This window comes from Sus scrofa, chromosome 5 (genome assembly GCF_000003025.6).
Source record: "Sus scrofa isolate TJ Tabasco breed Duroc chromosome 5, Sscrofa11.1, whole genome shotgun sequence".
NCBI classification, from domain to species: Eukaryota; Metazoa; Chordata; class Mammalia; order Artiodactyla; family Suidae; genus Sus; species Sus scrofa.
In genome coordinates, this window is record NC_010447.5 from 59,804,030 (window position 1) to 59,831,759 (window position 27,730).

The window sequence follows — 27,730 nt, forward strand, 5'->3', positions numbered from 1 at the left end:
GATGTCCTAAAAAGACTTCAGAAACATGATACCTACAACACTACATATTTAGATTCCTGCCCATTAAATAAATATATTTACCCTTAGTAACGTAAATCTTAACAACAGGTATATGTGAATATTTTAATGTAGTTCTTTACTACTTAAGAAGCAGTTTCTCATAACCCCTTTTTTACAGATGAGGAAGCAGGATGAGAGATTAAATAATTCAGTAACTCAGAAAATGGATACAAGACCAGGTCTTCTGCCTAAATCTCACTTTCTTCTTTTATGCTTATATAGACATATTTAGTAGTATAAAACAGACAACTTGAGATATCTCTGGTGAAGATATTTTATTTTTCATAAAAATATAATTGTACAAGGCTCTTCAGAGAAAGAAAAATTCCTTCAATGTCCCCAAATACCATGTGGTCTAGTAGTAATTTCCCCCTTTTAAAACTAAAAATGTAATTGATAATATGCAAGTGACTTATAATGAAATGTCACATTTGTTTTTAAATTTTATTTGCTTTTATTTTAACTAAAAGTTCAGTTTAAACCTATGCTTTTTTTAATGAGCCAAATCAAGCCTATCACAATTCAAAGATGACAATATAAAATGCTAAATGGTGATGCTGATAAATACTGTCAATTAGCTGGTAAACAGTGACATGAATTTGCTGCAGCGAGACAGATTCTGATTTAGATATATTAGATTTCAGATAAAAGAGACAAAAATTTTTAAGAACTTCAACTAAAACTTGACCTAGTCAAACTTATTCCATATTATACTCAGTTGCTCTAATTTACAGCAGGTCTATGCTAAATTAATGACAGAATATGATTGGTCTAAATACATAAATATATTTCCCCCGTTATTTTCCTTTCTTTGGAAAAAAAGAAAAAAAAAAAAAAGGAAACATTACTCTGTCTACTCAGAGAGCAAGGAGAACAGCAGAACAGGGCCAGGGGCACTGAGCTCACTGACTCTCCCATCCTCCTGTGTCCTCTCTCAGCTGTGTTGTCCTTATAGGTAAGTGAGAGATGCTAGGATTTCAGTGTGATGCCCTGTCACTGGAATGGGGGAAGAAATGCTCAAGCTGTTTTCATCAGTGATGTTTATTAACATGCTTCAAGTGGCCAAAGCGTGCAGCTAGCACAATACCTAAAGCAATCTTAACATTCCTTTTTAAGACCAAGGAACTTTCTCTTGGTCTCATCTACTCCAAATACCAAATAGATAGGTTCAGGAATAAACTCAAATAAATTGTAATTTACTTCCATCTAAAATTACACATTCTCTACCTGAGGATAAAGTCGCTGCTTTTATAAAGGTACTGGGCAGGGGGTGGGGGTGGGGGAGTAGCTCAAATGAGCCTGTAATTTGAAATCACAACCAAAGAAGAAACACTTCAAGCACAATGAGACATTCCATTGAAGAGCCACATTCATTTGGAATGTTTGCTTTGAAAACAACTCTTCTGAGGAATTCAAAAGATACTGAACAAAGCAACACAGAGTAAGTCTTGGGTTGTTTTGCAAAATAAAAATATACATTTGAGTAGACCAGATGGCAAAAACATACCCATTAAAATCTGGACATTATATCTAAAACACTTAAATTCTGAAGGCCTGAATATTAACAATCTTTAACCTATCTACATTTGTGACTGTAAAAACACATTAAATACCCTTAAACCCCCAGTCCTCCAAAACACAGAGAGACCCAACAGACTGGGCTAGTGGTTTATCAGTCGTCACGCAAAACTAGACTAAAGATCTGAATCTGTGACCCAAGCACAACAGATCTTTAGGAACTCAGGCTAAGGGGAGGCACTTAATTCTAACACATGGCCTAAGAAGAAGGGGAAGTACCCTGTCACCTGAAACTACGTGGTCCATCTCCTGTTCCACCTCATAGACAATCTAGACTATGATGCCTCCTCTTAAACTGCTATTTCATAACACAAAATATTTTGTTTGGAAGCCAAATGTTTGCTTCATTAGCACAAAGGGAAATTATAATTTAGCAGCAACAGAGAACACAACTCCTGATTCAACTATGGGAAAGAGAAAAGAGTGATAAAGTGTCTCAATGGGGAAATCGAAAGATTCCCAGGTCTGAGTGTATCATATTATGAGCGTGGATCCTCAGCCATCACTCCATTTGGCAGCCAGGAAGAAAGCAAAAGCAGCTGTGATGGGAGCTAGAGAGAACTCTGCCCTTTGCCACTCCTGCCAGGCCCACAAGGGGCGGTGCTGTGTGGCCTCTGGCTCCAGTGCTTCACTCCAGAGAGAAGGCACAGCCAGGGCTGAACCCAACGCACACCCACAGTGTGTTTCTTTCTGGCTCAGAATACATTCATCAGGAAACTCAAGTCAGGGAAGAAACGAAGTGTTCCGGTGGTTATGGCTATAGCCATTAGATCTACCAGCAATCTGTCCCTCATTTCGTTCCAGATCTCTTGAGGCAGAAACTCCATCTCAGCAGCTAATTTCATCCTATTTTCTTTAGAAAAATTCTCCAAGTTAGTTGACCACACAATGAAATGTGTGTGAATATTCACTCCGGCCCTCCCCATACACACATATATATAGACATACAATAGAAACACATACATATATTTGTACTCTGGGTTGTCAAGATGATGTATGCTGCTGAAATGCCTAACAGGTTACTTCTTGTTTAAAAATAAAGTTTGATTAATGATTCTCCAAGTATGGATTAGGCCCTAGCAAACTTTTAAAAATACAGTTTTAGAAGACAGCAAAAAAAGTTTTAAATAGAGGCTATCTTAAGGGCTTTCTTGATGGATTTGGTTAAAGTGTACATTATTTAAAATAGGCATATCATTATGGATTATAAAAATAGAAATGTATATATTTGTTAATACATATTCACAGCTTATGCTGGAATGGCTCACAGGAGAAATCATGGTTATGCAGAAAATAAACATTACTCAAGTAAATATTAAGAAATAAGATTAGGTCCATAAAGGCTAAGAACTTACAGTCAGTAATCAGCCCATTTGGTTTCTCTTTGTAGGGGAATCAAAAACATGAAAGGAGGTGACACCTAAACACACATACAATTACATGAATTACATGGAAAGAATATAAATTAACCAATAAAGCAATGTGGAGTTGAGGTGCAAAAATACAATCTTCACCCATTCTCTCTACTCCTGTGCTTTCAAGCATTGCAACATGTTAAATGCCATGGGTGGCAATACCAGCAAGAACAGGTCTGAATGTTTGTAAATTTTTAAGTGTTGAAGATTAAAGCAAAATCCTTTGAGATCTATGATCGCACATTTTGGTAGAAACTGCAGATTTACAGAGATGACTAGGCAGTAGGTAGTAAATGGAGCCAAGGAGTAATCTTGCCCATCCATCCTCCTTAGGAATCAGAATATTGGCTTCAACCACCAACTCATCATTTTATATGATCTTCACCCTGAAAAATACAGTTACAAATGTAACAATGTTTTCAAAGTCAATGAAGTTTGGTTAATCTGTTTTAAAATGCATAAATTAAAAAAAAAATTAGTGTCCATGGGGAGGCTCTTTTTTTTTTTTTTTTTTTTTTTTTGGGCCACACCAGGGCATACAGAAATTCCCAGGCTAGGAGTTAATTGGAGATGGAGCTGCAGGTGCCAGCCTACACCACAGCCACGCCAGGTCTGAGCCGTGTCTGCGACCTACACCACAGCTCATGGCAATGTGGGATCATTAACCCACTGAGCAAGGCCAGGGATGGAACCTGCAGCCTTATGGATACTAGTCAGATTCGTTACTGCTGAGCCACAACAGCAACTCCTAGGGGAAGGCTGTTTTTAAGTAAAGAGTGAAAGAAAACAACTGAATTGGCTTTTTTTCATTGTCAATTTAGATTAATGCAGATGTTATAAGTTAGGAAAAAGCCAATCCTACAAATTTATAAAAATTTTTTAAAAGATAAAAAATTTGTAACATTTCCTTATAATTATTTCAAGTGCTCCCAAAGCAATCGCAATGATGAAGAAATCAATACATGACACTTCATTCTAAAATCTTTACAGCCTCTTTAACAAATGATGATAGATGTTATTCTATATAGAAAATTTTCACGCCATACAGAAAAATTAACTCAATAGATTAATGATCTAAATATAAGACCTAAAACAAAGAGCTTTGCTTAGAAGAAAGCATAGGGGCAAATAAAATCTTCATGACCTTGGATTTGACAATAGAGTGTTAGATATGACACCCAAAGCATGAACAGCAAAATCAAAAATAGATAAAATCGACTTCCTCAAAATTAAGTTTTGTGCACCAAAGGACACTATCAAGAAAGTGAAAAGACAAGCTACAGAATGGGAGAAATATCTGTAAATCATATATCTGATAAAGATCCGGAATCCAGAATATATGACGAACTCTTCTTACAAGTTAACAAAATGAAAAACAACTCAATTAAAACATGGGCAAGGGACGTAAAGATACAATTCTTCAAAGAAGATACACGAATGGCCAAAAAGCACACGAAAAGCTGCTCAACATTAGTCATCAGGGAAATCCAAATCAAAACCACCATCTGATGCCACTGGGAAGGCTATAGTTTTCAAAAATGGAAAATAAAAAGTACTGGCAGGATATAGAGAAATACTTTGGTGGTAATGCAGAACATTTCAGCCACTGTTTGTGGTTCCTCTAAAGTTAAATATCAAATTACCATGTGACCCAGCAATTCCACTTCTAGGTATATACCCCAAAGAACTGGAAACAGGTACTCAAATACATTAAGTGTATATGTGTGTTTATAGCAGCACTGTTTGCAACAGCACAAAGGTACCCATCAGTAGATGAATGGGTAAACAAATTGTGGTCTACATATACAATGGAATATTATGCAGTCATAAAATAGAAAGTACTAATATATGCTACAAAGTGGATGAACCTCAAAAACATTATGCTAGATCAAAGAAGCCAGATACAAAAAGTCACACTCTGTATGATACCATTTATATGAAATATATAGAATAGGTAAATCCACAGAGACAGAAAGCAGATTCACAGTTACCAGGGGCTAGAGGGAAGGGATTAAGTAAGTAATGCTTAATGAGTCTAGAGCTTTCTTTTGGGGTGATGAAATGTTTTCTAACTAGGTAGAAATGGTAGTTGTACAACACTGGGAGTGTACTAAATGCCTCAGAATTGCCACTTTAAAACGATTAATTTTATGTTATGTGAATTTCTCCTTAAAAAAAAAAATCCTTATAGTGATGGGCTACTGAACTAGGACAGAACCTGAACTAGGGGAGGACAGGGTCTACTGTTATAGCTGTGTGACCCTGAGCACCTTACTGAGCACCTCTGCTATTTCTTCATTTATAAAATGAAAAGTATAATTATACTTAACACAATTATTGGAAGAAATAATTAAGATAAATATAAGTGAAAGTACTTTGTAAACCAAAATACAAATAAAATGTATTATTATTAACAGTAATTAGAATGGTACACTTATTTATTAAGTCTACTTTTAAAAATTTCCATGAATATATCAGTTGCTCTTTCTACACCCCATTTAAAACACATCTCGATATTCTAAATCTTAACACCATTCCACTTGCTTATTAATGTATTACAAATGACATCAACATTTTATTTGAAGACATACCAAGAAAAGTGGTTAATAGAAACCCTACTTTATGGTGTTCCCATTGTGGCTCAACAGGTTAAGAACCTGACATAGTGTGAGGATGCAGGTTCGATCCCTGGCCTTGATCAGTGGGTTAAGGGTCAGGTATTGCTGCAAGCTGCAGCACAAGCCTCGATGTGGCTTGGATCTGGTGTTGACATGGCTGTGGCCAGCAGCTGCCGCTCCAGTACAACACCTAGCCTGGGAACTTTCATATGCTGTAGGTGCAACCCTAAGAAGAGGAACAAAAAAAAAAAAAAAAAGGGAAACCCTACTTTAAATCATTCCTCTAAATATAAATTCTCCCATGTACTGTACTCACAGGAATTGCTGTTAGCTTCTGTCTTCCCAGCTTTCATGTGCCTGTTTGAGTTCTGCTGAGATTTGCTCTGCTCTTCTCCAGTGAGTAGGGCCTTTATTTCAGAAGGGATTTTTCCTTGGTCCATTGCCATGCACCACTGCTTGTACTGAAACGTGTAAAATATATTTAAGTAAAATTTTACTAGTCAGAGTTCCACAACCACAGGTAGAAATCCTAGACATAAGAACTCCCATAACCAATGGTCCAATGGCTGCTGGGAATTCCACCTCCTATTCATAACCCAGGACATGGCTGAGGCCTGTGTCTTCAGAAGTGGGTGAAAAAACATGGCTGCATCTTTCTTGTGATGTTTGGCTCATATTAAAAAGGCCCTCTGGCTAAAAGAGTTATCTCCCCAGTTGTACCACTCATTAGAATTCATTTCCTTTTGGGGGTTCCCTTCGTGGCACAGTGGAAACGAATCCATCTAGCATCCATGAGGATGCAGGTTTGATCCCTGGCCTTGCTCAGTGGGTTAAGGATCTGACGTTGCCCTGAGCTGTGGTGTACGTCGCAGATGTGGCTCAGATCTGGCGTTGCTGTGGCTGTGGCATAGGCTAGCAGCTGTAGCTCTGATATTCGACCCCTAGCCTGGGAACTTCTATATTCTGCAGGTGCGGCCCTAAAAAAGCAAAAAAAAAAAAAAATTCATCACTTTTTGCTGTCACATTATTTCTGCTCCTAAAATAAATAATTTTGTAATTTCCTTTCTCTATTTCATAAATATTCACTAAATATCTACTTTCTACCAGGGTGCATACCATGGACTTTGGGGATATAAAAGATTAATCATTCCATAGACTATGTCCTCCAGTGGCTTACACTGCAGAAGCTGAGAAATAATTTATAAGTCAAACTCAATGTATTTTAAAAAAAGTCTACTGAGGGAGTTCCCGTCATGGCTCAGTGGTTAACGAATCCGACTAGGAACCATGAGGTTGTGGGTTTGATACTGCCCTTGCTCAGTGGGTTAAGGATCCGGCGTTGCCGTGAGCTGTGGTGTAGTCTGCAGACACGGCTCGAATCCCCGCGTTGCTGTGGCTCTGGTGTAGGCCTGTGGCTATGGCTCCGACTGAACCCCTAGCCTGGGAACCTCCATATGCTGCAGGAACGGCCCAAGAAATGGCAAAAAAAAAAAAAAAAAAAAAAAGACAAAAAAAATAGCATAAAAGATAAAAAAGTCTACTGAATAATGTATAACTGGACTTTCTTCATGCCCCAACTTTATCTCCTTGCCCTCTAACAAGCTGGGAGAGCCTGCCCCAGTTTTGTAATGATCGTGGTAGTATTACCTCCTTCTTTTCCAACTTGTCACCTCCTTTCCTAAACTAATGGTAAGGGGCTTTCTAGTCTCTTTCACCTATTCTCTTTTATAGTCTACAGCCACTACCCAAAGTCTACATGAAAGAATGAATGAATAAACACAGGTCAAATAAATAAATAAATATCAAACACAAATGGTACAATACTATGCATAGTGTTACATATTATACTGCTTTTTCCACTTAGCAATATAGTGTAAATGTGTCTCTAATCAGTAAACATATGTGTGCATTGTGATTTCTATTGGATGCAAAGTCATCCAATATATGAATGTAGTATAATTTATTTAATCCATCCCCTATTATTGAACATTTGGGTTATTTTCCTTGTTTGTTTTTAAATCATAAACAATCCTCAATGAAATAGTCACTTTCTCCTCCCACTAGCAGTGTATGAACTGCTTATCTGTCTATGTGCTGGCTAACAGATTAATATTTCTTTTCCATGTTTTTCAACTGGATAGGTGAAAACTGGTGTCTTCATGTTTTAATGTAGCTTAGGTTGATTGTTTCGCGCATTTATTGACAGACTTTCTCACCATTTCCAGTTCCTCTCTGAGGGCACAAATGGCTCTTTCCCGACTGGATACCAACTCTTCCAAATACTGGTACCTCAGTTTTTTCCTGGCCCGACACTCTCTTGCACTCTGTCGGCTCCTCTCGAGTTTGGCCTTCAAGTCGATTTTGGCTGGCTTTCGACCGCGTTTGCCAGGCTTCTTCACTTTGCCTCCAACCACCTTCGAGAGAGAGAAGTAGGCATTTTTTCCCTTAGTTCTGGGTCTAGGAAAGTGAATGTGGCTGCATATGAGCAAGGAAAACGTTTTCAAGTAATAAACAGAGCCTGTGGAACTAAGAAAGCATAATTCCATCAAATGCCTTATGATTCTTTGCTTCCTATTTTTTTCCCTGATACTTTTTCTTTTTGTCTTTTTAGGGCCGCACCCGCGGCATATGGAGGTTCCCAGGCTAGGGGTTCAGTTGGAGCTGTAGCTGCCGGCCCACAGCCACAGCAACTTGGGATCCGAGCTACGTCTATGATCTACACCACAGCTCATGGCAACGCCAGATCCTTAACCCACTGAGCAAGGCCAGGGATCGAACCCAAAACCTCATGGTTTCTAGTTGGATTCATTAACCACTGAGCCATGACAGGAACTCCTCTCCTGCTACTTCTGATACCATGAATGTGAGAGAAGCAATAATATAAGTTTTCATTATTTCTTTAAATAATAAACTTTTTCTAATAATAACCTTTACATAGCTTAATAGTAAACTTTATGAACCATATGTAGCTGGATAATAAAAAACTAAAAGATTGCCACTAAATATTTGTTCACAAAGAATTTTTATTGACTTAAGAAAATAAGTAAAAAAAATCAATATTTGGAATCGTAAGTTCAGTATGATCTCAATCATAAAACAACACTTAGAAGAAAGGATGTCAACAAAAGGTCAGTGAGGATTTCTCTGTTAAGTGTGATGATAAATAGCTTTTTTCTAATGTGTAATTTTATAATTGTTAAATATTTACCATTAGAAAAGTATAAATTTATATATAAAACTGTGTACATATATAAATAAATAAATCCATATCCTAAGAAATTTGGCTATTGATTCCCTCTTCAAATTTGCTGAGCCCAAAGGAACATACAGGAAGTCCCTGAAATCCGCAGGATAATTCTCTCCTGCCTTTCAAAGTCTATAATTATAACCCTAGACTGTCTCGGGAGATTTCTAACTGCTCCCATTTGTATCAGAAACATCCTCTCAATATCCTTGTTATTTATTTACCTGTATAGGCACAAGTTTTTGGTGACTGGCAGAGTAATTTGATCTTCTTCATTGTTTAGCTTTGGAATGTCCTCAAGTGCTTATACAAGATGTAATTTTGAGATAAAGATAATGAATTTTAAAATAAATGAACCTGAACTTATACATCAAATGAATTTCCTTTAAAGGAGTCATCTTGAAAGGGGTACCTTTTTCCAATGAACAAGCTTTCTTGGAAGCTGCTTTTGGAGCCAGTTTCTTACAAGCCACAACACAATGTGCCACATTACTTTCTAGTGATACATTATTCTTTAAATTCCCAAACAACCTAATTGTCCACTTTATCTGATGAGGTTCTGAATGATGTCTAGTTCTTTCTGAAAATTACTCTCAGAGAATAAAAATGTCATTAACTTCAGTATACTGAAAAGAATAATGCTGAGTCTTTAAAGGCAATTAAAAGAGAAGATGCAAAACTCAAATACTGGCAAGTCACTGGAATAAACATAGAAGCCTCACAGGTAATAAAACTAAAAGGATCAATATTTATTTGGATATAGAAAAACTCTGATCTGTTTGTTTGAAATCACTATTAATACCATACACCAACAGTACCCGGTACCATATAAAGATCAGATCATTATGCAGTATGATAGTTAGGTCAGGAAAGCCAAACTTCAAATGGGAACTAGCTATATTTACCAAAGCCTGTGTCACAATATGATGGCTAGCTACTGCATCTAGCATTTTAAGGGGGTTCTGAAATGAGATCGAATACTCTGAGGCTCTGAGAAAATATCTTTTCTTTACACCACCATCTTAAACGCTAGCTACTTGAGTACTATTCCCAAATTAGTTGCAACTTTTCAAAAACTGGTATTTTAAAGCTTTCCTATTCTGCATCATCACATTTCCCCCCCAAATAATAATATACACCTCAAGAAACTTTTCTTCAGAGTCGAATATATAATTAGCAATTGTAGGATGACTAGTGGACCAAATATTACCATGGACTAAATTTTAAATTATCCTTACATTACATCAACTGTAAAATTGTAATAAAATATTTTGAAATCACCCTACATTAGAATAAAGTGTATTTGCTACTGACGTAGTTTTTAAGAAGCACTATATTTACCTAACCTGCATCAGGGAAGAATCCTTATCTCTGGCTTGGTTTCCACATAGTTTTTGTGAAACTAAATTCCACTTTCAAAAAATCGTAAGGACAAGCAACTGTCAAACCAGACTGAAATTTAATAAGATTTCTTGTCACCTTAACTACATGACAGATCTCTTGTCCCAGTTCCTTTCTTCAAAAAAACCTTATGTGGAAAGGGAAAGGCCAGAAATTTCTTTGGCAAACAATTCCATCCCTAGCAATCTGTGTGTGACTGCGCTGCTTCAAGTACAGTCATGTCTAAACTCATGTCTATAGTGAAATAAACAGTAATCACATCTATTCTTTAGGCATTAAAATGAGTCATCAATCACACCCTGCTATAATCTAATATCTCATATACTGCTGCTTTTAATTAATTCAGGAATGGAATTCAGGAATGGCTGCCTTTCAGAAGCCAGTGAGAGGACACAGTGTACTTCAAAGATTTCATTGATTTTTTTATACAAACCTAGCATAGTCATAAAAATCAAATAAAAGTTATAACCCTTTGTTTAGTTTTCATGGTAGCAAAATACTTAAATTGGAAGTGTTTTATTACTTTTTTTTTAAAGTAGGAAGGCAACCCAGGGCTCTTTCATTTTATGTCATCTGTAAAATTACATTTAAAACCACCACTACTCTAGCTTAATATTTCCTCAGTAATAAACTGAATTTTTGGCTTCTGGTGCTAGCTAAAATCTGATTAGTGTACCGGTTTCCAAGAGTCAAGCACATCACAGCATTTCTGTAAATCTTAGGTAAAATAATGTATGAAAGCACTTTGTAAAAAGAAAGAGAGTATTATACAAATGTAGCTTAGTATACTAAGTTGTCCTAACAAATGAATTTTATATATTTCATAAGCCATAAAGACTGGGGGACAGATAAGGGAAGTTAATTAGAAATTAAGAACCAGAAACTAAAACTGAAATCAACCTCACAAATTCCTTAAAGATCTCTGAGCCACAAGTTAAGTCTTACCAGTGTTTCTTAAAATTTTCACAAACTCGGTAATAACCACATTTTCTTTTTCACCCCCCCCCCCCGCTCTCCTATGTCTTCTGTGAGGAAGCACATTATTGTAGCTAAAGAAAAGTACTGATTTTTATGCACCAACACAAACTCCAAAGAAAACTATGAAAATAACCCCCAAATTTATTTTCTGTTCTAATTTTATTTCTCCTGACATAAAGCGATATGAAATTTTAAACAGCTATTTTTACAACAATGTACCTCTTTATTGGCTATCCATGTTACCTCCTGTTCCTCCCCAAAACACACTTGTGAGCTGGGGACCAAAGGTACAAAGGGAAACACAAGGCCTGTCCACCTAACCCCAACTGCTAAGAAAAGAAACCTGCCAGCCATTGATTTTGTCTTGCCCTGCACAGAGAACGTACTTCACAAAGGTAGGATATTAGAGATGTTAGATTTCAGTAGGGCCTCTGTAATACTAAGTCTGTCTTCATTAGATATTAAAAATGTTAAAGTCTATTTATCATAAGCAAGTAAGAATGAAAATCTACTTTTCTGCTAACTTTTTTAACACTTTCTCCTTTGAAATAAGTTAAAAACTACAGATCATGATTTTCAGAAAGTAAGCACCAGGGACTTGGTCACATATATTTTATCTTAGTACACAATAAGTATTTAATAAATATGACAGATTAAAAAAAAGACATTCCTAAATAACCAATGAGTCATAGAAGAGCTCATAAGGGAAATTTAAAAAATACTTTAAGATGAAGGAAAAGGAAAACATACCAAAACTTTATGAGATAAAGCTAAAGCAGTGCCCAGGAGCTATAAACATCTAAATAAAGAAAGAAGTAATATTTTAAAACCAATAACCTAATTTTCTACTTTAAGAAACTAGGGGAAAAAAGAGCAAATTAAACCCAAAGCAAGTAGATGAAAGAAATAATATTAGAGTAGAGATAAATGAAACAGAGACTAGAAAAACAACAGGAAAAAAAAAAAAACACCACCTGGTTCTTCTGAGAGACCAAAAAAATTGACAAACTTTCACCTAGACTGACCAAGAGAAAACATTCAAAACTCTAAAATCAAGACTGAGAGAGAAGTCATCACTATTAACTTCACCAAAGTAAAAATGGTTATATGGGAATACTATGAAAAATTACATGCCCCAAAACTAGATAACGTGGTTGAAATTGACAAATTTCTGGAAAGTCACAAAGTAGTAAGACTGACTCAAGAAGAAATAGAAAATCTAAAAGGACCTATAACAAAGAAACTGGAAAAGTAATTAAAAATTTTTTCATAGAGAAAGTCAGGGTCCAGGTGACTCCAAACATTTGAAGAATTCTCCAAACATTTGAAGAATTAACACTAATTCTTTAGAAACTCTTTCAAAAGACAAGAAAGGAAAGAACATTTCCCAGTTCATCCTATGAACCAATTATCAGCCTGATACCAAAACCAAAGCTGCCATAAGAAAAGAAAATTAAACACCCAAATGAGGAATAGAAGGGAACTTCTTCACCCCGATAAAGGGCATCTATGAAAAAAATCCACAGCAAATGTCATAAAGGTGAAAGACTGAATGCTTCCCCCCAAAGGTCAGAAACGAAGGATCTTGTCAACATTGTATTGGAAGTTCTAGCCACAGCAAGAAGGCAAGAAGAAGAAAGAGAAGGCATTCAGATTAGAAAGGAAAAAGTAAAACTATTTCTATTTAAGGATGATATATATGATCATATACATAGAAAATTCTAAGGAATCCAGAAAAAACTATTAGAGCTGATAAATGAGTTAAGCAAGGTTGCAAATACAAGATCAATATATAAAAATCAGTTGTGTTTCTATACACAATGAATAAGCTGAAAACAAAATTATGAAAACATTCCATTTAGGAGAGCACAGAAAAGAACACAATACTTAGGAACAAATGTAATAAAACAAATACAAAACTTAAACACTTGAAAACCATTAAAAATCACTGTAAGGAATTAAAGAAGATCTAATAAAAGAAAGATATTCCAGGAGTTCCCATCGTGGCGCAGTGGTTAACGAATCCAACTAGGAACCATGAGGTTGCGGGTTCGGTCCCTGCCCTTGCTCAGTGGGTTAACGATCCGGTGTTGCCGTGAGCTGTGGTGTAGGTTGCAGACGCGGCTCGGATCCCGCGTTGCTGTGGCTCTGGCGTAGGCCAGTGGCTACAGCTCCGATTCAACCCCTAGCCTGGGAACCTCCATATGCCGCGGGAGCGGCCCAAGAAATAGCAACAACAACAACAACAAAAGACAAAAAAAAAAAAAAAAAAAAAAAGATATTCCAAATTAATGAATTGGCAGACTTAATATTAAAATGACAATACTCCCCAAATTGAGCTACATATTCAACACAATCCCTATCAAAATTCCATCTAACTTTTTGCAGAAACTGACAAGATAATCCTAAAATTCATATGGAAATATAATGGAACCAAAATAGCCAATGCAATCTTGAAAAAGAACAAAGGTGGAGGGGTCATACCTTCTGATTTCAAAATTTTTTAGAAAGCTACAGTAATCAGGATAGTGTAATACTGGCACAAGAACAGATATAAAGATCAATGGAAAATAATTGAGAATCCAGAATTAAACCCTTATGTTTATGGTCAACTGATTTTTTTTTCCCAACTGATTTTCAACAATGTACCAGAACAAGAGAGAATTGGGGAAAAAATAGTCTTCTCAATAAATGGTGCTGGGAGAACTGGATAGCCACAGAGAATTAAGTTGGACTCCTACAACATGCTATATATAAAAATTAACTCAGAATAAAAGGCTGAATTTATTAAAGAGAGACAGCTACAGACCCCTTAAGAGGAAAACATAAGAATAAATTTTTGTGACCTTGGATGAGGCAATGGTTTCTTTTTTTTTAATTAATTTATTTTGCTTTTTAGGGCCACACCTGTGGCACATGGAGGTTCCCAGGCTAGGGGTCAAATCAGAGCCACAGCAAGGCAGGATCAGAGCCATGTCTGAGACCTACACCACAGCTCGCGGCAATGCCAGACCCTTTACCCACTGAGTGAGGCCAGGGATCAAACCCGCAACCTTGTGGTTCCTAGTCAGATTCGTTTCCACTGCACCACGACAAGAACTCCAGCAATGGTTTCTTATATATATGACATCACAAGCATAAGCAACAAAAAAAAAAATAAACTGGACTTCACAAAATTAAAAATTTTCTGTTTCAAAGGACACCATCAAGGTGAAAAGACAATTCACTGAATGGGAGAAAATATCTGTAAATATTTGTAAATCATATCTATGACAAGGGAGTTAGATCCAGATACATAAAGTACTCTCACAACTCAACAATAAAAAGATAAATAATCCAATTAATATGAAGGGAAGTGGAGTTCCTGTTGTGGCTCAGCGATAATGAACCCGACTAATATCCATGACAACTTGGGTTTGATCCCTGGCCCTGCTCATTGGGTTAAAGGATATGGCATTGCCATGAGCTGTGGTGTAGATCACATCATAGACGTAGCATGGATCTGGTGTTGCTGTGGCTGTGGTATAGGCCAGCAGCTGCAGCTCCAATTCACCCCTAGCCTGGGAACTTACACATGCTGCAGGTACAGCCCTAAAAAGCAAAAAAAAAAAAAAAAAAAAAAAAAAAACCAAAACAAAAAAGGAATGAGGGCAAAGTACCTGAACAGAGATTTCTCCAAAGAAGATATACAAATGGCCAATAAGCATATGAAATAATGCTCAACATCATCGTCATTAGAGAAATGAGATTCAAAATCATGGGATTATCACTTTAAACCCACTAGGATGGCTATAGATTTACGGCAAAATGCCAATAACAAGTGTTGGTATAGGTGTTATATTCCTACATTGCTTGTGGGAATATAAAATAGTGCCCACTTTGGAAAATAGTTTCGCAGTTCCTCCAAAATATTAAACATAGAATTACCATACGACTTAGCAATTTTACCCCTAAGTATATCCTAAAAAGAAATGAAAACATATGTCCACATAAGAACTTACACACAGATGTTCACAGTACTATTATTCACGATAGCTAAAAAGTGGCAACAGCCTAAATGTCCATCAACTGATTAATGGATAACAAAATGCAGTGTATCCATAAAATGGAACATCAATCAGCCATAACAACGAATGGAGTACTGATACATGGTACAACATCGATGAACCTTGAAAACATTATGCTAAGTGAAAGAAGCCAAACACAAAAGGCCACATACTATAGGATTCTATTTATAATGGAATGTCTAGAATAGGCAATCTATAGCAATATAAAGTAGATCAGTGGTTGCTTAAGGCTGGGAAGGGGAAGGAGAGAATGGCGAGTGACTGCTAGGGTTTTTTCTTTTTTTTTTTTTTTTTGGCCATACCCACAGGATCTGGAAGTTCCAGGGCCAAGGAAGGAACCCACGCCACAGCTGTAACCAGAGCCACAACAGTATCAATGCCAGATCCTTAACCTGCTGTACCACAGGGAACTCCTTTTTTCTTTTTTAAAAATTAATAACTTTATTTTTTAGAGCTCATTTTGGTTTACAGGAAAATTCAGCAAAAAAATGGAAAAAAAATAATTTTTAAAAAAAATTACAGAGTTCCCATATAGTCCCTCTCTCTCTGCCTCCATGGTTTCTCCTACTAGCATCTCATACTGGTATGGCACATTCACTACAACTGATGAACCAAATGTTGATGTATTACAAATAAGCAAAGTCCATTGTTTACATTAGGCTTCACTCTTTGTATGGTACAACTCTATGGGTTTTGACAAATGCATCATGTCATGTAACTGCCATTACAGAAGCATACAGAATATTTTCCCTGCCTTAAAACCTTGGCAATCATTGACTTTTTTTTTTTTTTACTTCTGTACATCTTTGCCTTTTCTAGGATGTCATATAGTCAGAATCATATAATATGTAGCCTTTTCAAACTGGCTTCTTTCACTTAGCAATATACGTTTAAGTTCTTCCACATCTTTTTGTAGCTTAATAGCTTGTTTCCTTTTATGGCTAAATAATAAGAACACTACTCCACTATATGGACATACTACAGTTTGTTTATAAGGGTTTATTTTGGGGGTGATAATATTCTGGAATTACATGGTGCTGATCATTGTACAACTGTGAGTACACTAAAATATCACAGAATTATATACTTTAAAAGCATGAATTATTGGTATGTGAGTTATTTTTCAATAAAGCTTTTTAAAAATATGGCTATTATAAGATGACAGGAACCTTAGAGAGCAGAAAGAGTAGTAGCAAAGGAAGAATCAAGGTGGCACAGAGACACAAGCTGATGAGGAGGAAGAACATTACGGAGGGGAGGGGCATAGCATAAAGGGTCTAATTTTTGAGTTTAAAAAGGCTGAGAATGAAGAAGAAACTACTGCATTTAGCCAAGACAGAGCTCCCGATGCCATAGTCTCCCCAGGCAACGGGTTTAACTTCTGCAGGAAGAGTGGGTGTGAGGCTGTTTAGGGTGTACACTCTTTAGGGGCTTCCTCAAGTGAGAAAGACACTAGTGTCCAGGTTAAATTCTATCCCAAAGATTCTTGGATCATTTTACTTCTAGCTTTTTAGGAACAAACAGCTGAAACAAATTCAGGGCTGAATCAGGGAGTGCAAGGAGGGAGCTCTTAGGGTGGGCAAGGCCTTGAGCCAGGCCCCCCACAGTCAGCTCCTGCTACTTCACACCACCTCAGGGGAGGCGAACACTATCATCCTCATCTTCTTCAGGTAAAGAGGGGAAAATTAATTTATTTAACAACCTTTTGTTGAACACCCACTATGCCCCCAACACTGTCAAATTCCAGGAATATTAATGTATGATAGGTTCTTTACTTTTAATATATTCAGACTAATGAAATGCAGCAGATATGAAAAACAACATTATAAAGGGCAGGATATCAGTATATACAAGAGTGCTGACATACAGGGATGCTTTCACACGCACACACACACACACTGACACACACCTCTTTATTTCACAGATGACACAGTTTTAGTTCAGAGATCTTCAGTATCAGAGCAGAGCCTAGTACCAAAGTCCCCTGATTTGCATCACAGCAGCTTGTCAAAGGTAACTCATTCTCATCAAGCATGATTATTTCCCTTCCACATTTCTAGGGTAGGACTCATTAACCTGAACATAGAATTCTCGGCAGGAGTTCCCGTCATGGCTCAGTGGTTAATGAATCTGAGTAGGAACTATGAGGTTGCAGGTTCGATTCCGGGCCTTGCTCAGTGGGTTGACAATCCGGCGTTGCTGTGAGCTGTAGTGCAGGTTGCAGAATGGCTCGGATCCTGCGTTGCTGTGGCTCTGGTGTAGGCTGGCGGATACAGCTCCGATTGGACCCCTAGCCTGGGAACCTCCATATGCTGCGGGAGTGGCCCAAGAAATGGTAAAAAGAAAAAAAAAAAAAAAAAAAAAAAAAAAAAAAGAATTCTCGGCAAAGGCTCTCAAATGGACAGGTGCTTTATATGCACTGCTATATTAATGCAATATAGTCATTCATTTAATGACTGGATTCACTGTGACATCAGTCGCTTGATGGAGGACAATGGTGAGGAGGTTAACAAACTTTTTCATTTTTTCATTTTTGCTTCTTTGAAATTTCCTTCTACTATTGTGACTCTCCGTGCCCAACCCCTGAAGTCATGCCAGTTTACTCCTTTACAACATCTCTGATTTGTCTCTTCCTCTCTATTCCTACTACCTACATTACTCTGGGCCTGACTTACAGATGTAATAGGTTCCCAGTGGGTCCCCCCTCAGCCCTCCTTTTCCATCCTTACTTCCCTAGGTAATTTACCTTACAAAGAGCTGCCAAATTAACCTTTCTTTTCAGCCTGTTAAAATATCTTGAGTGCGTTTTTCTTTATTGTAAAAAAGCAATACCTGATCATCACAGAAAGAATAAACTTTAAGGGCCCTTTGGCCACGTCACGCTCTAGTTCTGGAGAAGACCAGTGTCAGTACCTAAGTCATCATATCTAGTATGTTAGTTTCCTGTGCCTGCTGTGACAATTACCACAAACTTGGTGGCTTAAAACAACAAATTTATGCTCTCTGTTCTGGAGGCCAGAAGGTTGGCAGCCCTGAACTCCCTCTAGAAGCCTTAGGGGAGAAGCCATCCTTTGCTTCTTCCAGCTCCTGGTAGCGACGACATTTAATCCTTCATTTGTGGCCACATCAACCCCATCTCGGCCTCTGTGGTCACACTGCCTCCACATCTGTCTGCCAAATCTCCCTCTACCTCAGTCTTAGGACACTTGTCATTAGATTTAGGGCTCAGTAGTAATGTGAGCACCATAGATACAGAAGCTGTGTTTTTCATTTCTTTTCCAACACTCACTGTATCTGGCCCAGAACCAGGCATTTAAGACACGATTATTAAAAGACTGATAATTAAATGAGAAAATGAAAAGCAAAATTAGCAGTATCTTGCAGTCTATTTAAATTGGTATCACTAAGACCATGACTACCACCAGCTTACAGAAGGATGGATGGACAGAAGGAAGGGAGAGAAGGAAGGAAGTCAAACCTCCATCATAAGGGATATAAAAATCTGAAACACCAATCAAGAACTCTCATTATTTTACCACCCTTTTTGCACTTATTTACATCCTACTGCTCTAATTCTTAAGGCAACTCAAAAATTTCAAGTTTTTAAGTCTAAGAGAATTATTGCATTTACATGAAGTGGTAGTGTCAGCCCCAGCTAAAAAGGAAAATGGCAGGAGAACTTGCCTCACTTTTCTTTTGAAAACAAAGAGAAACTTTATTTTCCATCGATTAAAGAAAAATATGATAGAAATGAATGTGCCTGGCCACTGCTCTTTACCACTTTAAAGGAAAAAAACAAGCAGCTACACTTTCATTTGGTGTTAAGGTCCCCATAACTTCCTTCACAGCTGTTGCTTTGGCTTTTTGTCTTACTTATCCTATCTTCAGAAAGAAAGAAAGTCTAATTACATCTTCCTGCTGCTAACTTTTCTGCCAGGTTTTTCTAGTCAGCAAAGAAGAAAGGAGATAAAGCAGCCTTCTCTGACAGAGAGTTTGACTCCCACCTCTTCCCTCCCTCCGCCAGCTAAATATAATACTGCCTGAATATTTAATATTTTAGCCCTGCCTGAAACTTACAAACTAATTCCCTGAGTGGTCTAAAGGCACATTTCATTTTATTGTACTTCATTTTGTTACACTTTTTACAAACTGAAGGTTTATGGCAACCCTGCATTGCCAGATAAGGGTTAGCATTTTTTAGTACTTTTTGTTTTTTTATCTTTTGTCTTTTGTCCTTTTAGGGCCGCACCCGCAGCATATGGAGGTTCCCAGGCTAGGGGTCGAATCGGAGCTGTTGCTGCCAGCCCACGCCACAGCCACAGCCACGCCAGATCTGAGCCACATCTGCGACCTACACCACAGCTCACAGCAATGCTGGATCCTTAACCCACTAAGCAAGGCCAGGGATCAAACCCGCAACCTCATGGTTCCTAGTGGGATTCATTTCTGCTGTGCCACAACGGGAACTCCAGTACTATTTTTTAATTTAAGTATGTACATTGTTTTTTCTAGATATAATGCTATTACACAGTTAACAGACTACAGTATAGTGTAGGCTTAACTTTTATACACACTGGTATACCAAAAATTTTGTGACTCACTTTATGGTAAAATTCACTTTACTGCATTAGTCTGGAACCAAATCCCATTATCTCTGAGGTTTGCCTATATACTTAACTCTCTTTGCTTCTTTCCCACCCATCTCTTCCCCAATTGTTACATTTTGGCTTCTGCCAGATCACTTCACTGAAACTTCTCTCCTGGGTTCATAAACAGTCTCCTATTTTCCAAGCGCAAAGATTACTTTTTCACTACTTACTTTACTTGATCTTTTTTTGTTGCATCTCTTATTGTAGACTAAATCCACACTTCAAAATTTTCTTTTTCCTTAGATGGCACAACAGCCTTTCCTTCCTTCCCTCCTTTCCTTCTTTCTCTCTCTCTCCCTCCCTTTTTTTCTTTTTTCTGATTCTTCTATATCACTAAGCTCTCCTTTTCAGTTTATTTTGCTGAGTCCTACTCCTCGGCCTCTTCTGATCATTTTAGGGTTTTCCGGCATTCTGTCTCTTTAGCTTTCTATTATGTCCACTTTCTTCATCCTGCAAGTATTTTTGTGCATGCCACACCCACTTCATCCTACATGGTAATGGTCACTAGCATGATCTTCAGCTCAGGCCTTTCTTCTGAGCAATCTAACCAAGCTAGTGAGGAATCACAGAGGACTTGTGTTTATTTTGAATCCATTATGTGCTAAGTTCTTTTAACACTAACTCAATAAGGTTTTATTAACACATCCACCTTATAGATAAAGAAACACAGTTCTGAAGAGATTAAATAATCTGTTCAACATAAATCACAGCAATATTTCCTTAGATCAGTCTCCCAAAGGCAAAAGGAAATAAAAGCAAAAATGAGCAAATAGGATGTAATCAAACCTAAATGCTTCTGAACTGCGAAGGAAAAACCATAAACAAAACTAAAAGACAGCCTACAGAATGGGAAAAATGTGCAAATGATATGAGTGACAATATCCAAACTGTACAAATACGTCAAACAACTCAAAAGCAAAAACAAAACAAAACAAAACAACAAAAAACAAAAAAAAAAGCACCCAAAAAACTCAATCAAAAAATGGGCAGGTGACCTAGATATTTCTCCAAAGAAGACATACAGATGGCCAACAGGCACATGAAAAGATGCTCAACACCACTAATTATTAGAGAAAAGCAAATCAAACTACAATGAGGTTATCACCTCACACTGGTCAAAATGGCCAACATCAAAAAATCTACAAGTAATAAATGCTGCAGAGCGTGTGGAGAAAGAGAACCTTCCTACACTGTTGGTGGGAATGTCAACTGGTGCAGCCACCATGGAAAACAGTATGGAGGTTCCTTAAAAAAAACAAAAATGGAGTTATCAAATAATCAGACAATCCCACTTTTGGGTATATATCTGGAAAAGATGACAATTCTAATTCTAAAAGATATATGCACTCCAACATTTAGCAATAATATTCACAATAGCCAAGACATGAAAACAACCCAAGTGCCCATCAGCAGTATTGACTTAGAAAGATTTTATATATATATATATATATAAAATGAAATATTACTCTGCCATAAAAAAGAATGAAATAATGCCATCTGCAGCATTCTCTATGGATGGACCTAGAGAATATTATACATAATACTTAGAGAAGAAAGTCAGAGAAAGACAAATATTATATGATATCGCTTAACGTGGAATCTGAAAAATAATACAAATGAACCTATATACGAAACAGAAACAGACTCACAGACATAGAAAACAAACTTAAAAGTTACCAAAGGGGAAGGGGTCGGGGGAGGGATAAATCAGGAATGTGTGATTAATAGATACACACTTATTTATATAAAATAGGTAACAAGGACCTACTATGTAGCACAGAGAACCATATTCAATATCTAGTAATAACCTATAATGGAATAGAATCTGGAAAAAAGTATGTAACTGAACCACTCTACTGTTCACCTGAAACTAATACAATATTATAAATTAATTATAGTTCAGTAAAAAAATAATAATAATCTGTCCCAAATCATAATAACTTGAAAGTGGTAGAAATGAGATTTGAAATCTTGCTATATGCCACAATCCCTATTCTTTCCTAATTGGACCATCTGCTTCTAGTCTTTCCCCAGTTCCTACATCTTTACCCTTAACTGGTCTTCATATAGCCTTTAGCATTTTTCTTCAAAAATACAAATCTGATATTGTCAGCTTTGTTTTTTTTTTTGTCTTTTGTCTTTTTTGTTGTTGTTGTTGCTATTTCTTGGGCCACTCTCGCAGCATATGGAGGTTCCCAGGCTAGGGGTTGAGTCGGAGCTGTAGCCACTGGCCTACGCCAGAGCCACAGCAATGCAGGATCCGAGCCGTGTCTGCAACCTACACCACAGCTCACGGCAACGCCGGATCCTTAACCCACTGAGCAAGGGCCTGAATCGAACCCGCAACCTCATGGTTCCTAGTCGGATTCGTTAACCACTGCGCCACGACGGGAACTCCTGATATTGTCAGCTTTGATTTAAAATTCTTCAATAGCTCCCTGACATCTGTGGCCTTGGTTGTCAAGCAAAATTCAAATTCCCAGGTCCCATTTCTCAAAATTCTGATTCAGCAAGTGTCTTCTTTATTCCAAACTTTGAGAAATACTGACCAAAATTTCTTAGCTTAACTTGCCAAGCAAATCATGATCTGTACCTTAATTCATCTTTCCATCCTTATCTCTGCCCACACCCCTACTTAGGCCTTATGCTCTAGCTCAGGGAGCAGCAAACTACAGCCCAGCTGGCAAGCCAAAGACACCTGTTGCTTGTTTGGGGAAATAAAGTTTTATCAGAACATAGCCTACAGCTGCTTTCATGCTACATTTGCAGAATTGAGTAACTGCACCAGAGATCACATGGTTCACAAATATTTACTCTCTGGCCCTTTAAAGAAACTCCCCACTTCCTGCTCTAGCTCCTACCAAAATACTTATCTTCCAGTGCAATATGCTTTTGTATAGGACAGCTCCTCTTTCCCATTTTGAGGGACGCCCATTCTTCCTTACAGATTCATTCCTACTGTCTGAACCTATGTGTCACATACCCAGTTAGGCATCCGTTCTTAGTGCCCCCAAAGCATTCTACCTCTACTGCCCTTTATTTCTTTGTTGTTGTATTTTGGTTTTTTTGGCCACAGCCATGGCATGCAGAAGTTCTGAGGCCTGGGATTGAACCAAAACCACTGCAGTGACAGACAATACCAGATCCTTAACTGCTAGGCCACTATGGAATTCCAGCTGCTCTCATTTCTTACCTCACTGCACTGTAATTATGTTTCTATATGTCTACCTAGCTCACTTAAATGAAAGCTCCTAAGAATATTTATAAACTCTTATTCATCTTTGTATCTCTGCTGTCTAGCACATCTGGTACATATTAGGTGTCCAATAAATTACCATTAATGAATTAATGGACAAATTTTATAAAAACCTTAAAGAGCAAAACATTCTAAATGAGGTTAATTACACTTAAATTTCAACTGATATCTGTAGCATTCAATTACTTCTTAGGGTTAAATTATCTGTAGAGGTACCCTATTTAAAAAGTACACATAACCCACACAGGAAAGGAAAGCAGGTTAAAACATTAATATTTACTGTCAGAGATTAGTAAATGAGTTGACTCTTCTGTCTTGGTCTTGTGGAAAGCATTGATGGAGCAAGAAAATAGAAAAGGCAGAAATTTTCTGAGCCTTGTGCCATTGTCCAAGGAGGGTAGTTCCAACTGCAGTGAAGGATGGCTAAGGGGCCAACAGGAGGGACTTCAGGGCCAAAGGACAGCTCTGGGAACGTCAAAGAGATTTTTGGCCACGTTAAAATCTTTGTGATAATCAGCACTACTCAGAACAACTGACTGGAACAAAAGACCTAAGGGGTAATGAAGGTATAAGAAACCTCATTATCAGGTAATCTCAGTATAAGTTGTGGAGTACAGGTGGAAAGGAAGTATGGAGAGTCGCAGTCCTTATTAGCCACTGGCTGACCCCCTCTCTCACCAGTCCCTCAGCTGGAACTTGATGCTCCTAAACTGGCAGGAAGACTGGGCAATACAGAATGGTGGTCTCTTACCAGCTTGGTCTGCAGCAGGAGAACATTTGATCTAGGATATTTTAAGTTGCTCATTCGTTCCTTCAATAAACATGAAAGTCAATTATAAAAACAAGAAATAATAATCTTCTGTCTGTGATCAAAGCCCCTGAAAATAACACATTTCGATTTTCTTTGTAAATGAATGGAGCAGGTTAGGGAGCAGAGGCTTTCATAAAAACAAGCACTTTTTCACCCGCAGGTGGTGGGCTCAGGAGACTACCTTTCTCTGTGACACAGTTAAGGGCACAGTTTAAGTTCATTTCACATCCCATCTTACTGTCCCTATCTCATTTGGGGGCATAGTTAGGAGCAGAGGGTAGTGTGGGCCAAACACAGCTGCAAATGTCATGCGGCCTCGTATCACCATTAACCAGTACTCTATCATGTACAAGGCACACTGCTAGACCCTTGGGAGGCAAAGCTGCACCCCCATTCAAATCTGTCCTGCTCTCCAGAAAACTAGATGGCAGAATGTGAGGAGCTCTTGGCAAACTCATTTATCACCTCTGATGAAACAACTCAGAATACAGAATCTTTGTAACAGGAGGTGCTCACATCATCATCATATTTCCTGACCTGCTCATTCAAATGCTGCTGCTCCTGCCCACTCTGTCCTGTTCTTGTTGCCCTGGCCTTGCTGTCACCCAGTTTGTCATCTTTTATTCTCTCACCAGCACAAGCACCATACTTCGAAGCTCCAACCCTCATCCTCCCTTACACGGGGAAAATGGAACCTGAGACTCCATCACCCGTACACAATGCAAGGGAAAAGAGTGTTTTGTGTGTGAGTATGTATGTGTAAACTAGGAAGACAATACAATTATGCAGGACTGTAAACTAGAGCACAGGGTAAGGCAGGACTGGAAGGCTGTTTTAAGGGCCATTTCATACTACTGCACTGCTGAAAGCAGTCCAGTCCAGCTGTACATGGCATTTAAATATTACTCATCACAGCTACATATTTTCAGAGTGAAAGTAGTGTATTCACAGAGGCACTATCCATCCAGAGACACCTGAAAGGGATTTTCTTTTCCATAATCATTAAAGATCAAAGAAACTGCTGGTTTCTAAAGACTGTCACAAAAACAATGACTTAATAAATGAGAACTGAATTCATTTTGCTTAGCTGTGACCCTCCTAAGAAGTAAGTTATGAATAGCCTACCCCCTCCCCCAAATGTAATTTCACTCTAGGCAAAACAGTAACACTTTATAGCCCCCACTACAGTTTGCTTGTTTTAGAAATAAGTTCTATGTGATTTTATAGGAAGGTAAAATAATTCAAAATCCAATGTATTTCTGGTGAATTTACTTGCAATTACTGAAGACTCTGAGAAAGTTATTTAATGTCTCAAAGGTTTGAAAAAAGAAACAACTCAAAATTAGTAAATATACCAGGAGAGTCTCAAATTAAGGAAATTAAAGAATACTTTTCTTCAGCATCCTTTCCCAGCCATATCCAGGGAAGATAATGGATATAGTACTCAGATTTAATTTTAATATTAACACTGAAAGATCAAGCTGACAAAGGTTGTTATGAGACATTATCTTCTGATTTTTCTGTAAAACTTTCAGAACTCCACCTTTTTGTTTTGGCAATGGTATTTCCTATTAGGAGGGGTTTGCTATTTCACAAGCAAACTGTTCCTCTAGCGAGTCCCAATTCCAGAGTAGAGCGTTAAGCTTTCTCTGCTATCACTTTCCTCAGTGCCTTCAGCAGGAACAGGAAGAGGAGATAACATAGAACCACACAGGCCGCACAGAGAAGATGGAAAATTTTCCATTATCTCTAGGATGAGTGAAACAAAAACTTGATAGTAGCCAAGTGTTATTGGTTAGGTGAAAGGGGGAAATGAAGGAAAAAGCTACCACAAGCAGCATGCCAGAGACTGTGGAAAGTAAGACCTGTGGAAAGCAGAGGGAACTGAGTGTCTACTTTGAAAACTGGCAAATTCTAGAAGTCTGATTCCTTAAAAAAAACAACAGCAAACCCAACTTCCTAAACATTCTAGAACATCAATAAGCTGATGATCAACAAACTGACCATCACTATCCTCACGAAATATAACGGGACAACACTGCTGTGTTCAGACAGAAAGGTTATATGTAAACTGTAGGAATTAACCAATATTGTTTGTGACCTTATCTTCATAGGGATAAATGATGTGGATAGGGAAAGAGGGATGGGGATGGAATATTAAGACAGATTAACAAGAAGAAATTCACCCCTTTTCTTGGAGAAGGCTTTCGAGAAGAGGTTAGATTCCAGACTCTGGACGAATAGCAACAGGAGCTTAGCAGTGCGTTCCAACCAACCACAGGAAAATAGCACAGAGGGGAGTGAACCGAATATATGAATGGGGCATTGAGTAAGCGAGCCTGAGAGGAGAAAGGGAGACCGTCGAGGGGAACAGGGCCGGTTCAGGGTGCCCTAGTGAAAGGGCTCCCAAGTGGAGAAAAGCTGGGAGGCGGCAAGGGAAGGAACAGAGAAGGCACAGTAGTTTCTTCACTTATCTCGGGAGGCAAGTCAAGGACTAAGGTTGGAAAAGCTGACCAACCCGTTGGCCTTGGGTGTGAACATTTTCCAGAGGAGTGGGCCCTTGCTGGAAAAACGCAGGCCGCTCTTCCCTGAATTCCTGCCAGGGTACCTGGGGTCACAGCTGGAGGCGCAAGGATGCCTAAGGCAGGTGTTTCTCGGGTGTTGGCGTGGACTACGGAGTGAGGCTCGGCTGCTGGACGAGCACTTAGCGACAAGCAGGCGGCGGCGCTGCGCGTGCAAACCCCAGGACTTACCTTACTGTCATCCATCTCGGCAGACAGGCCGGCCCGGTCGGGCGCTCCCTCCCCCGACCCTCCCTCTGCTCAGCCGGTCTGGCCCGGCCCGGCCCCGCCCCGGGGGAAGAAGGGGATATGGTTCTGACTGCCCCCTTCTCTTGCCTAACAGTTCCCTTCCCTGATGCCACAGTCACGGGAATGAGGGACCAGTTCAGGAATGGCAGAGCGGACCCTGGAGGCGGCCCAGAACGCCTCCCTTCGCCGCCACCGCCTCCTCCTCCCCCTCCATGACAGGCTCTGGCTGTGTTTACAGACGCCCTGGAGAGCGGCCCGGACCAGAGGGTAGGCGGGAGCGCGGCGCGCGGATTGGCCGCTTCGGCTGCCGTTGCGCCGCGGGATTCTGGGGATTGTAGTTTTCCTTAACGTAGTCTCTGCATGGCTAACTAGGAAGGAAACTACAATGTCCACAGAGCCTCAGCATGGCGTCTGTTTTCCGGACGGGGAGCGCTGTGGAGGAGGGGCCGAAACTACCTTTCCCACAGTGCAGGCGGGGGGGTGTTTGGGCCCCCGGTTCCCGCGGCCTGGGCGCTGGGAGGAGACCGTTGGGGCTCCGTAGGGGCGGCCCTGGGAGCGGGCCGTTTTTAGGGACACCGAGGAAACTCTGAAGGTTATTTTAAAAATTAAAAAAAGAAAACAAACCCTTAGAATGTAAAATGGTACAGCTTCTTGGAAAAAACATTTGGGAGTTAGTCTCAGTATTAGACGTGGAGCTACCACATGGCCAACAATTGCATCAGAAATGACACTCTGTGTCCCCACGAAGACTTGTGCAGTAATGTTCTGTCCTAGCAGAGTTATTCATAATGTCGGAAGGTGGAAATAACCCAAATGTTCAACAGGGGATGAATGGATAGGCCA

General features: G+C 38.7%; 1 protein-coding gene across 1 annotated transcript; it reads right to left on the reverse strand.

Moving 5' to 3' along the window:
• On the reverse strand, window positions 319–27,168 carry CREBL2 (cAMP responsive element binding protein like 2). Its single transcript, XM_021092337.1, has 4 exons — window positions 26,831–27,168; window positions 7,888–8,085; window positions 5,988–6,132; window positions 319–3,439 (listed from the first exon to the last, which is right to left on the reverse strand). The coding sequence occupies exons 1-4, from the start codon at window positions 26,843–26,845 to the stop codon at window positions 3,435–3,437; spliced, it is 363 nt and encodes a 120-aa protein (XP_020947996.1). The 5' UTR covers window positions 26,846–27,168; the 3' UTR covers window positions 319–3,434.

Bases quoted from the DNA above. Each gene is read 5' to 3' on its own strand.
- CREBL2 (XM_021092337.1), bottom strand. The intron at 6,133-7,887 runs GTGAGAAAGTCT...TACACGTTTCAG, and splicing joins TCAGAGAGGAACTGGAAATG to TACAAGCAGTGGTGCATGGC.